Here is a 13,439-nt window from a genome sequence, read left to right on the forward strand (position 1 = left end):
ATTCATGATGTGCCTGCTAGCAGGTTTTTCCCCCCAAGAAATTGCTTTATGTGAGTATTAAGATCTTAAGTAAAGTTTTCAATAAGGATGTAGACAGTTTGTTTTCATTTTCCTTAATAGAAATTTTGGTTAACCCAATATGCGATTACTATATACATATATTGGTATGTTCTGTAATCACCACACACAAAGAAACTCCTCCAAGGTACAAATACGTATTGAAATAAACAGAAAATCAATAATGACAAATTAACAACTATTTCTATTCACCAGCAAATGAATATTACGTAATGAAAACACATAATCAACAGGATTTATTTCCATTAAATTCTCAATAACATAGTGAATGGTTCATTTGAGTAGGCAAAACTACAATAATTACCAAAATTAACAATTTATTTTTAGTAGTCAATACTTGACATATAAGTTAGTTTCAATAGTTTTTTTAAAGTGTAAACTCAGAATTTTTAAGTGAAGTTAGAATTGTAATTGTTGATCTAAAGATACACAATGCAAATTAGTTATTACTTTTTCAGAAGATGCTTCATACAAATAATGCTATCTAAATTTAAAGTTCTAGTTTTTATTTTTTGGCAAGGAACTTATCTGTTGCCATTTTTGAAACAAAATAAATTAGAATTTATAATGTGTAATTCAATCCTTGTGATTAATATAATATTTTTCATTGATGTGAGGTATATCAATTTCCAATGAAATGTTCAAACTTGTGTGACAGCTAAGTGTCTGATTGAAACATGCTTTAGAAAAAATTTAAATCAAATCAGCTCTCTGTGTGGTAATGATTTTAGATATTTAGCATCGAATAATTAAGCAGAATTACGTCAGACAATACAACATTTGTCTTTTGTTAGTAACAGCTGATACACCTACTCATATATAATTATACACAACTGTTTGTAATCAAAACATTGGTCTATGGATTTTTTAAAGAAATTATACTTTCTAGATGAAAAGTATACATGAACTACATGAATTATGATTGATCTAATTAGAAAATAAATAAAGAAGGGGTCAGTCGACCAAGCTTGATTGAGGAAAGTTACTTAAAGTTGTTTCTTAATACTTTTATAAGTCCTGATTATTATGGCTTTTATTATCAATTATAAATGAAACAGGTCTATGGTAAATTCAAAATAGACTTCCAACCGGTTATGATTATTTTGAGTTTATTTTGATTTCCAAATAGCAGTTTATATTGTTTGGATTTTTATTATTTTTATAGGTACAGGGACAAATGCATGTTATATAGAAACATTAGAAAATACAGAATTATGGGATGGTGATACTGATGAACCACATCAGGTAGGATTCACTTAAACATGGACAGAAAAATATTGTTTCAATGAATTTCCAAATACCTTTTCCATTTATAAATTTTCTATGCTTATTAGATATTTTGGAAAAGGACTGTGACATTTTTACTGCAGTTGACTCTCTGTAGCTTTGAAATTAAGAAATAAAATTAAGAGATAGTTCATATTTTAGTATACCCACAAAAAATATTTTTGTACACTTTCTTTGGCACCAACTGTTCCCTTTCACAATGATTCAGATTTCCCCTTTTGCAATTCCTTATGTCTGCCTCTTCAGGTTTACAGATGACAAAAGTCTAATTGCTTTTAAATATTTCTTACAGTTTTAGTTTTATCTATGTACATTTAAGCATGATCAGATAGAAAGAAAAGTACATGCAAATAATATTTTTTATTTTTTTTTTATCTTCAAGGTGATGATCAATACAGAATGGGGAGCATTAGGGAATGATGGTAGCTTAGATTTTATTATGACAGATTATGACAAACAAGTTGATAAACATTCAATCAATGCTGGTCAACAAATGTAAGTATAACAAAATACAATGTTTTAAACACATCACAAACATTTCTGATTTTACAGTAACACTTTTTGATTGAAAGTTTTTCATTTGGAGAAAATGAAACATAAAGGATTAAGTATGAAGATATGTGAAAACTGTTTAGATACGTTTCTCTGCTTTTATACAGAGAAGAAAATATAAAACCAAGATTTCATATTGCTCCCTTAAATGTCCAGAAGAAATAGGATGAAAGTTAAGATACTAATGTATGTCATGAATGTACCAAACTAAAGAATTCAGAGAATTTTATTTTCCATTAAATTCTTTTACATGTTTAAGCTCTGAGACAAATTTTCTGTTTTATTTACAAATTTTTTAATATTTTTTGGCAGATATGAAAAAATGATCTCAGGAATGTACATGGGAGAGATTGCCAGACTTGTGATAGAGAAACTGAGGAAAGCCAAACTGTTGTTTAATGGAAAAGGTTCTGAGGAATTATCAGAGAGGGGCAGATTCTATACCAAATATGTCTCTGAAATTGAAAGGTATGTTGATTACATCCTGTCTTATTTAGATGTCCATTGACTATATGAAACAGATATAATATATGAGCATAGCATATTAGGAACACTTTGTTGTTAGGTTTTTATTGGTGAATTTCACATTCATTGACTTATGCCATTCATTGTTAAAGACTTATTATGCCCATTTGTTAGTCTGGAAATAACTGTAATGGTAGCTGGGGCAGTGGTCAAAATGTTCCCCAGTTTCCCTAAATCCAGTAAACCATTATTGTACTTCTTGTAATTTCAACAATTATGAAAATTATAATCGTCATCTTCTTTTCACCACATTTATAATTCAATGTTGTTTTTGTGTATTTCAGTGATGGTGATGATAGTAGTTTTAAGTGTACAAAACAAGTATTTGCAGAATTAAATTTAACAAAGTATACTGATGAGGACTGTAGAATTGTACAGTATGTGTGTTCACTCGTGTCAACAAGAGCTGCTTATCTTGCCAGTGCAGGTAAAGAATTAGATAATGATGAAATAGTTTACAGCATAAACTGCTCATTTGTTTTTACCCAGTTTCATTTGAAATTTCCAGATCTACTTTGATTTTTATCCGTAATTATTTTTTTAAATTATAAGATATTTAAATAAGAAATTGATTAACTACTATAAAAACACACATAGTTGATTCATTTAGCTTTACCTTACTTTAACCCAAGTTAGAATTCAGTACGTTTGCCTCGGTAGCCTACAACATGTTTTTAAAAAGCTCTTAGGCAAGGAATTTTTATTTGTTAGTTTATGGATCCACTGAATTATTTTTTTGAGGTTTCAAAAGAAAAAAGTTGTAGTTTAATCATTTCTAATACCGACTCTATTAAACACATAACAAATATACATAAAAATTTCTGCATAGTTCTGTATACTTTCTAATTATGTATGATTTTAATCATATACAGAAATGATTATAAATTGTATGCCATGTTTTTATGTATGAGTATTTATGATTTCATTCATATTTTTACAGGAATTGCAACGTTACTGAATAAAATGAATCGACCAGAAGTAACAATAGGTGTTGATGGGTCACTGTACAGATTTCATCCTCATTTTCATGATCTCATGGAAGAAAAAATCAGACAGCTAGTCAATCCCGGTATTAAAGTGAGTATTTAGATATGAATGTTATACCCCAAGTCAAGGAGTGGAGGTTATGTTGCATTCTTTGTTAGTCTGTCCATTCAATTGTGCATTGCATAACAGATTTTCGTCACAAATTTCTCAGATACTGTTCACAGAATGATTTCATATTTGGTCAGCAGCTTAATATAACGTGTTGAGAAGTTTGAGCATCTTAACGTCTTTTAGGATATGTCAGACTTCTTATTCCTGTTTTCCCTATTTTTTTATTACACAAACAAAAAAGGTTTAATATAACATAGAAATACATTGTTTTCATTACCAATATATGTTAGTGTGTATGTATCTGCTAGGTAACCTAATCTTGTGATCTTTAATTTTCAGTTCAAATTGATGTTGTCTCATGATGGTAGTGGTAAAGGAGCAGCCATTGTTACTGCTGTAGCCAACAGATTAGCGCTAGAAAAAGAACAAAAACTAAACGCAAAAAATGGTATACCAAATGGAGAATAGGTTTCACAATATAGTAGCATATCAGACAGTCTGGGATAAATAAAGTGGGACACACTAAAGTTCCGCATCACTGAGCACAATAATTTTATCTACAAAAGCCATCAACAGCTTTATTATAGAAAAAAGACAATTTTGCTTTGTTTGCAACTTTTGTCAGATCAGTTTAGATTTCGATTCATTAAAACTGTAAAACAAGGATAATGTTCTTTAGGAACACAACCTGGAGCGAGCTCTCCCTATTGTTATCTAAGTGAGAAGGACATTACCTGGTGCATATGTGTATGACCACAGAGTGAATGGTGTGTATTTGTGTATGTGTGGATGTATGGAAGGATTGGAAGAATGAATGATTGTTTCATAATTGTGCAATTATTTAAAGACGGTGTTAATTTTGTGTAATGTTGAATAGTTTAGTAATATGTTTGTCTTGTTTACTTGTTTAGTTTGAACTTAATTTCAACCTGGAAAAAAATTTGGATGAATACATTTTGAAATTGTTTTTTGGTTTTTGTTTGGAAGGTTTTGTTTGTATGCGCAGATTTTTATGAATTTTTTTTATCACTACCTGTTCAAGGCAAATATTGATCATTTGGCTTATTGTGAATTCTTATTTTTGAGAAAGAGAGTGTAGTTCTCAACATTCAAAGAAAAGAAAGATAATTCTTGTGAACATTTAATGCTCTCAGATGGTGCAAACACAGGCTTTTATCTAGTAAATTGTCAACTACCCTATTCCTGTTGTAGATGCAAACATTCCAAACATTTTGTAAACATTCAGTCATATTTTTGTTTTTTCCATCCCACCATATTTAAATTTTTATTTTTCAATGACTGTCATGCATCAGTAAAAGTGAAACATGAACATTCACATGCTGCATAATTCATGAATGTTTTCAAAACTTTTTTTCTCATTTTAAAGGCAGCTGTGTTTTTATGTTCATAATAGGACTGGGTAACAAATAGATTACAATGAAGGGAAATATGTATTGGGTCAGGTTGTTAGTCTAGCTCAATAATTAGAATTGCAATTGAAACTGATATGATTACAAAATTAAAATTAATAATAAATAATATAAAAGATGCATATGTAATTATCTATTTATATGATCTAGTTTTTGTTTATCTGTTGAAAAAATATTTACCGGTATCTGACGTTACCAAGTCTTTCAGAATTTTTAACATGTAAATAATTTTGTTTTATTATTATTATGTACATATGCATAAACATAAGATGGTGTATTCAAAAGATTAAAAAAGAGTAAAGGTGACCAATTTCACAATAAAATATTTCATAAATTCATGAACAACTCACTTTAAACTACAATCAATTTTAGTCTTAATATAAGTGTGAAAACAGCTGCAGATTTTGTAAGATTGTTTTTTGTCACATTAATTGTAACACAGGGATAAAGATTTAGATTTTTTCCCTGCAAATTTTTGATTTTTTTTATTACAAATACTATTCTTTTGAAATAAATAAAACTAGTCAATATTAGAGGTAGCAGTAGTTCTCATAAATCCCTTCAAAAGTTACAAATTGGGGTAAAAACAAAAAATGACGGCATCGTATGAACTCCAATATGAGAAAGACCAAGTGTGTCAATGAGGTTACAGTTATATTTCTTCCGTAGCTGTATTAATAAATTATAAATATAATAAAGTTCAATGAAATCCAGTTAGTACTTTAACAGGAGTTATGTTTAAGATGTGTAGACAGATGAATTTAGGACAGTAAATAGTCACAACAGGCATTATTGACAGAGATATATTATGAATATAAACATTAGAAAGACTCAGAAAGTGTTTTTATAGTAAGTCTTTACTACATGTCATATATTTATAGTGATTAATATAACATTGACACTTATTACAATGTTACCAATTGTCTGAACGCTTAACAGCCAGTCAATTTGGTTATACCCTCCCAAAGAAATAAATTTGCATAATACTAAATCGTTTAGTATACAGTAATTGCATAAAACTTTTACTGGTGTTATTCTTATCTTTCTGATTACCCGTACAAGAAAACTTGAACTCAGTCTCTATTTATTCTTCATCATCATGCACCTTGCATAGAATCATTTGTGATAAATACCCTTGCTTTACATTTTTTCAAAGAAAATCTTTTATCATTTTTTCATTGTGTCAATTTTCTTTTTTTTTAATCGATGAACTTGGAAAATGTTGAATTTTGAATTATTAATATAGTTTTTAGAATATTTTTGTCATTCACAGCTTGCCCCTCAGTAAAGAAGAATCTCAATTTAGTTCATTTTTTCTTTTTGGTTTGTACATTTAATGATAAATGATTTTTGATTAAATTGTGATTTAGTTTAGTCTCCTATGTATTGTAGAATTTTCAGATTGTTTTCGTTTTGAATTTTCAAAATATTTGTAAGTTGGTTAAGAAAAGTGGATGCATTATGCAGCAACTAATTGAAAAAATGTTCAATTGCATTTACCTTCAAAAATTTGTTTGAAGAAAACCTCATATGTTGAATTATTTGTCTATTTAACTGATATTTATGATTAGTTGAAAAAAAAACAATAGATTAGTGTTGAATTCTTTCAAATGTAAAACTTTCAATGTCCATCATAGGCACCAACTAAATTTAACATTAGTAAAAAAAAATTTCATGTTACACTTTCATAATTAGTCCAGTTGTGACATTTAACATATCAACTGATGACAATAAAATAAATGTTCAATTAATTTTTAGCTCTAATCTCAATACCAAATAATTTATTTGATAAGGCATTTTTTAAACTTTTTTCAACAGACTGTTGAATTTGATCTTACTATTGGGCTGTTCTACCAAATCTATGCCAAATTTATCTCAATACCAAATGATTTATTCAAAAGGATATTTTGTTTTTTGTAACATTTTTTAAAAACTTTTATTAAATGTCAGATTGATGAGTTTGAACTTTCTATTGGCTATTACTATAGTGTTTTTGCCAATTTTCTGATCTTGCATTTCATATCATCAAGTCATGCCTAGGAGGCGGAGTATGCAAATTATACGTAGAAATCCTAACTGCTTACAGTTGTTGTGTGATACTATAGAGTTAATGTTCTTACTGTAATATAGTGGTTTTGTTTAAGGTTTCTAGAAACATTCAATATAGGATTTGAACACAAAAGTTTACATCAACTTAAACAAATAAATTATCTGATCATTTGTTATACTTATTTTTTATTATAATGGCCATCCTATGAACAGTGCAACAGTGCAACCTGGATCAATGTTCAGTACAACCAGTTGATTGCCAGTTCAATATACAGTACAAACCTGTTTAAGCTGAACATATGCTGCATAATCTGGAAATTTGTGTAAACTGAATATTTTATGAGTATTTGCAATAAATATTCAGTTATTTAACCTGTGTAAAACATAGACATGTCTAATAAAAACAGAGGGTTCAGTTTTGAAAAAAATGAGATAAAAGTGTTATTGTCAAATCAGTATTTTATGGTTGAATGAATGTGTTTTGATGTTGTCTTGGTAATCTTTCCACCAAATCTATGACAGCAACACTTTGATGTCATGTGAAGATAGATATGCTTTGTGCTAGACTAACATGCTTAGTCAGATTTCTAATAAAGGCAACTACATAGACAAACAGTTCAAAAGAAAAACTGTTCCCAAAGTGACAATTTATATATTTCTTAGTCTGAGCTGGATAGTCTCCTCTTACTCTGAGATGCTATAATACAAACTCTAAAGGTCTTCAACAAATAACAGGTGACTATGCAATACATAAAGTCCTACTTCACCAAAAATCTATAAAAAGAAGTGTATAAAAAAATGACAATTAAAGATCAGCCATCAACACCAAATAATCCATACGACAAAAAAAAAATACAAAAAATAAAACATGAAGAAACATGTTTAAACAAAAACCACTGATGAGGTTTTTGACATGCACATGAACTTCTGGCTGAGGGAAAACACATGAGGAACTAGCAATACACTTTTCAACATACTTAATATTTCCAAGGGATAGCCACTGATTTTGGAAGTTGTCTAAAAATGTCAATATATGATACATGTTTCATTGGAAGAAAGACAAACAGACAGACAAGACTAACAAACTTCACTGAAGGCACAATGTGAACACAAACTACATTGAAAATAAGATAAAAACACAAAAAATCTACCTTAAAACAAGACAGGACTGCAAACAATACTACATTTAAAATAAGATAAGAAGAAAAAACAGCAATGAAAACAAAAGAAAAGAGAAAAATGTATAGGAATGCAAACAATACTACATTTAAAATAAGATAAGAAGAAAAAACAGCAATGAAAACAAAAGAAAAGAGAAACATGTATAGGAATGCAAACAAACTAAACTAGAATCGAGATAAGAACACAAACAAACAATTCTTATACAAGATAAATCAAACTGCTCTCAAACAAAATAGAAATGAAACGAAAACAAACAACTCTAAAGCAGTGCAGGACTGCAAACATCATATGCTTAAAATCAGATAGAAAATAAACACAAACAACTGAAATACATATAGGAACGCAAACAAACTAAACTAGAATCGAGATAGGAACACAAACAAACTACTCTAAAACAAGACAGGACTGCAAACAAACTATACTTAAAATAACTTATGAAAGCAACCAAAAAAAAAGAAAAATACACAAGATAGGAGCTCAAACATACTACACATGTAAAAAAAATACACTGAAAGCAAAACAGGAACAAAAAGACTACACTGAAAACAAGATAGGAATACAAATAACTACACTGAAAACAAAACAGGAACATAAAAAGACTACACTGAAAACAAAACAGGAACATAAAAAGACCACTGAAAACAAGATAGGAACACAAAAAACACTCCATTACAACAAAAAAGGAACACACATAAATTACATTGAAAACTAGATCGGAGCATAAAAACACTAAACTGAGAACAAGATAGGAACACAACAAGAATACACTGAAAACAAGACAGGAAGATAAAAAGACTACACTGGTAACAAGACAGGAACATAAAAAGACTACATTAACAATAAAGGAACGCAAAAGGCTACACTGAAAACAAGATCTGAACATATAAAGACTACATTAAAACAATAGAGGAACACAAAAAGACTACACTGAAAACAAGACAGGAAGATACAAAGGCTACACTGAAAACAAGATCTGAACATATAAAGACTACATTAAAACAATAAAGGAACGCAAAAAGGCTACACCGAAAACAAGATGGACATAATAAGACTTCATTAAAAAACAATATAAAGACTACACTGAAAACAAGAATGGAACACAAAAAGACTACACTGAAAACAAGAATGGAACACAACAAGACTACACTGAAAACAAGATAGGAACACAAAAAGACTTCATTTAAAAAAAACCAGGAACACAAGAAGATATTTACACAAAGAAACAATTCTAAAACAAAACAGGAATGCAAACCAAACTATGGTGAACTTTAGATATGAACACTGGAATGATTATGTGAACTTTAGATATGAACACTGGAATGATTCGAAAGCATGTACAAACTATTAGAACACAATAAAAGAACGTCAAAAAACTACACTGAAAACCAGATAGGAACACAAACAAACTTCACTGAAACCAAGATAGCTATAGGACCGAAAAAAATGTATAACAATTTAAATGAGAAACATCATGGTGCATGAGACTAACAACTGAAAAAAAAAACATTAAGTGCAAAAACAAACTATTCTGAAATTGGGATAAGTGCACTATAATAATGTATTGAAATAATTAAGAGTGCACAAAATTGAGATAAAAATATTTGAAAAGTATTATTTTTATGTTAATTTTGTCATATAGCTCTTCGACTGGTTTGGTCTTTAATACAACCTAAAATTTCAAATGTTCGGCTTTGAGAGTTTCAGATGAAGGTAAACTCAGGAAGGCGCTTCGGGTGCATGTAATTTATGAAGTATTGTTTTCGTTTTTTGACTAATGACTTTAAGCAAACTTAAGACACAGATAGCCAAGAAAAAAGTGGTGTCAGAAACAGTCTAATTGTTTAAAGATTAAGGTAATGGAAAATAGTCGATTATCTGCAGACATAGAAGACGAGATAAGCAGCAAAACACAATTCACCAAAGAGACTATAATATTTGCAATGAATCTGATTACTAATTTTAATTGAAACTATACATGGGGATTAGGATGAACCAAGCTGTCACAACTTCACTTCGTGCTATTGTACTTATGTACTTTCAACACAGACAACTTAACCAACTTCTTGCAACTCCGACGTTTGGAAATATCATTTAAAGTTACAGAAATGATTTAAACAAATTCTATTTGAAAAGTCTATAATTCGGATTTATGTTAAAACGGAAAGGTCACAATCGGAAATTTACTGACATAGTTTCATTTTGAAAACTAAACTATGCGAGGGACATGTTATATAAGCAATCTAAGTTTTACACGAAATCGGAATGCCAGAAATGCTTCAAATGCTCTGCTGAAGATAAATTATATTATGTTCATTTGACGGACCGTGAATCAACCCCCCCCCCCCCCCCCCCCAAGAAATTTTCGTTACCGATTTGGTTAACGATTTGACATTGAAGGAAACTTTGCAAGAAATGCCGGCTCGCGTGATCATATCGGCTCATATATATTTCGTCTATATCGTGTCACCTCACCCATTATTATATGTATATACTTGTGAGAACTGGGAGATTTTGTGTTATTCACATTTAAATACAATGTAAAATGAAACTATTAAAACACCTTATTGTTATTAAAAGTTGTGTTGCGTCAGTTGAATATACATGTATATATGCCAAAACTACATGGTTATAGTACTAGCGACTATATTTCGATATCATTTAATATTCTTAACATCTTAGCAAGGTTTTTGCAAATCTACAATAATGCTATGTATTCTTTATTGTCACGACTCATTTCCGGAACGCCCATTTCTCAAGGACTTCACGTTTGAAGTAAAAAAAGAAAGACAATTTCTTTTCAGCATGTGAATAAGCGAACACGAGCACGCATCGATCACGGTCTACACACTCTTAATTCAATTTTAACAAATGATACACCAATAGAATACATTATATAGCCCTCGGCAGAGCGATCGTTCGTGTATTTATTGATATTTAGCAACAAATATTACTTATCGTGTAATATATAGTTAATAATACAGTATATTATAGTCTTATAGGGATTTATCAGCAAGAACTGTTGAAAACAACATAAGCAGTAGAAGATAATATTGAACATTAGTGGACATTATACATTTTATAAACAAAGTTCCTACAAAAGATGAGAGTCCATGTACATATAACACGTGCCATGGAACAGAGTCTAAATGGTTGATTTGAAGAGATGGAATGCGCTTTGTTAACGTTTGGTTGTTCCTTTGATGGAATATAAATCCCGACACCATCTGGAGAAATGACGAATCAAGAACCGCAAGATCGATCGACTCTTACTTGAACGTCCAGTGGCAGTTATTTCATGCACACAGGACAAGAACAAATGAAAATTTGAAACAAAAGGTAGGTTCTGAAAGGTAGGCCAACCGAGATGAAATGAGTGGGATGAGTGGGTTGGAATGCAATTGGAAAATGAGGGTTTTTTTTAAAAGGGGCGGGAATTTTTACTCGCAACCGGCAGACAACTGATCCCTCAGATAGATGTACCAAGGGTCGTACAGAGATTGTTTTCATTACACATCGTATAACCCAACCCTCATCCCAACAGGACGTAGCTGCAGATTTATTCATCTTGCACAGCCAAACGAGCGCCCCCTCGATATATAGCTGTACTGCCGGCTGAATTGGAAAGGTCAAGGGATAACAAAAAATATATGCCAGAGTCAGAGACATATAATGCATATGTATCTGCCAAAGTCGACCTTAAGCCAACAAAAAGGGTGAGAAAAAATCATTAAACTGGCAATAATGGTAATTAATACATAAAATTTAAATATGATGATTAGACACATTAAAACAAACAGATATAACATTATTCTTAAAGAGATGGACCGAAAACATATACAAAGGAGAAAATCAAAAATAACTAACGAAATCCTCCCCTTAAGAACTTATAATATTTTTTGGCTGCATATTTTGTAACTTATTATGTGTTTTCTATGCCAGCGGATTAAACGTGCTTGACATACAGATAATCAAATGTCTTTTTATGTTTGTCAAAACATACATCACAAATACACTTCTGACTAAAAGTTATAATTTTCATTTTTTCGAACTACGATTTTCATACAGCTAAGCATTCCTTTCATCACATGCTTAATAAGGAAAACTAATAGGGAGCCTACCGCTGTTACATTGCTTATATCCACATGAAATAACAAGCAAACGGGGTTGTCTTTCTTTTTCCATAAATTAGTTCTTTGCAATTGGTCCAACCATGTGAACTATTAACAGGACTTTGCGTTTTTCGTCCATCCATCCATCGTTCAAACTTCTAAATTTGCATAATGTCCTCTGAACCACATGCTCTTTTGAAACAAAAATTGACAGGAACATAATCTTGTTTCCCATTTTGTTCCGGACGAGTGATAAAAATGGCTGTTGGGATCAATCTTTGTTTCTGATAACCATTTAAAAAAAAAAACAACAGATAAGTGTAACATGCAATTTTTAAACGGTTCCTGTCGTGAGGCATGTTTATTTTTTAGTTTAGCGTAAGGGTTGAACATTTTCGATCCTATATTTTCCATTGTCTTTCATAAAATGATAGTATGGATCCAAAGCTATGTACTTGTTGTGGGACTTGTCAGTAAAAAATAGGCAGGGAATAATCTTGCCGGTTTGTTGTAAGTTAAGTTATCATAACCTCACGGATTTCTTGATGTAAACAAGATATAGGCCTGGCTATTCGATGGAATTTGTTACAATACGACCGAAAAGAGTTAAAAAAAGACAAACAAGCAATTTTTATCCCAATGTTTGGTTGATTTGTTTCACCCAACAAAAATTAAGGGAAGTGAGGGGTTCCAAATCAACCAAAGGCTACGAATGAGTCTTATGACAACGAATTTATGAATGACGGTCGATAAATGGAGACAGAAAGGCCACACCCAGCAGGCAGGTTGCAGTCTGGTCTTGAAAAAAGTATTCAATATATCAGTTCGGCGAAACAGACATTCCGTCAGACATGCAAACCCCGGCCACAAAAAAAAAAAAAAAATAAAAAATAAGCCCGTTTTTATTTATCTTGTTCATTTAATGCTAATTAAATCCGTTCGAAATTTTGTTTCTAATAGCAAAAAAGTGGACAAGATTATTGTTTTCAATCCAATTCCGGCAAGAACTTGTTTACGGCAAAAATCAGTCATTTTTTTTCCTCTCAAATATCTAAGACTGCCACTTCAACTCAAATGGTTCGTACCTTAGACTTTAAATCTATCTAGAGCTTATACAGACTTGTGATCA

The 13,439-nt window shown here is 30.7% G+C and overlaps 2 protein-coding genes across 7 annotated transcripts in view; both read left to right on the top strand.

Moving 5' to 3' along the window:
* Positions 1 to 7,190, top strand: part of LOC143072978 (hexokinase-4-like) — a 38,134-nt gene extending 30,944 nt beyond the window's left edge. For all 6 annotated transcript variants that reach the window (XM_076248173.1, XM_076248171.1, XM_076248169.1 and 3 more), the window contains 6 exons: positions 1,244 to 1,323; positions 1,748 to 1,860; positions 2,230 to 2,385; positions 2,727 to 2,869; positions 3,383 to 3,519; positions 3,880 to 7,190. In XM_076248173.1, coding sequence (XP_076104288.1) covers positions 1,244 to 1,323; positions 1,748 to 1,860; positions 2,230 to 2,385; positions 2,727 to 2,869; positions 3,383 to 3,519; positions 3,880 to 4,008 — 758 coding nt within the window. In that variant the 3' untranslated portion in view covers positions 4,009 to 7,190. The remainder of the gene's footprint in view (positions 1 to 1,243; positions 1,324 to 1,747; positions 1,861 to 2,229; positions 2,386 to 2,726; positions 2,870 to 3,382; positions 3,520 to 3,879) is intronic.
* Positions 7,191 to 11,516: 4,326 nt separating this feature from the next.
* Positions 11,517 to 13,439, top strand: part of LOC143072979 (hexokinase type 2-like) — a 44,442-nt gene continuing 42,519 nt past the window's right edge. Inside the window, exon 1 of the mRNA XM_076248178.1 lies at positions 11,517 to 11,537. The gene's annotated coding sequence lies outside the window, so the exon portion shown is untranslated. The remainder of the gene's footprint in view (positions 11,538 to 13,439) is intronic.

This window comes from Mytilus galloprovincialis, chromosome 4, assembly GCF_965363235.1.
Source record: "Mytilus galloprovincialis chromosome 4, xbMytGall1.hap1.1, whole genome shotgun sequence".
Lineage (NCBI taxonomy): Eukaryota > Metazoa > Mollusca > Bivalvia > Mytilida > Mytilidae > Mytilus > Mytilus galloprovincialis.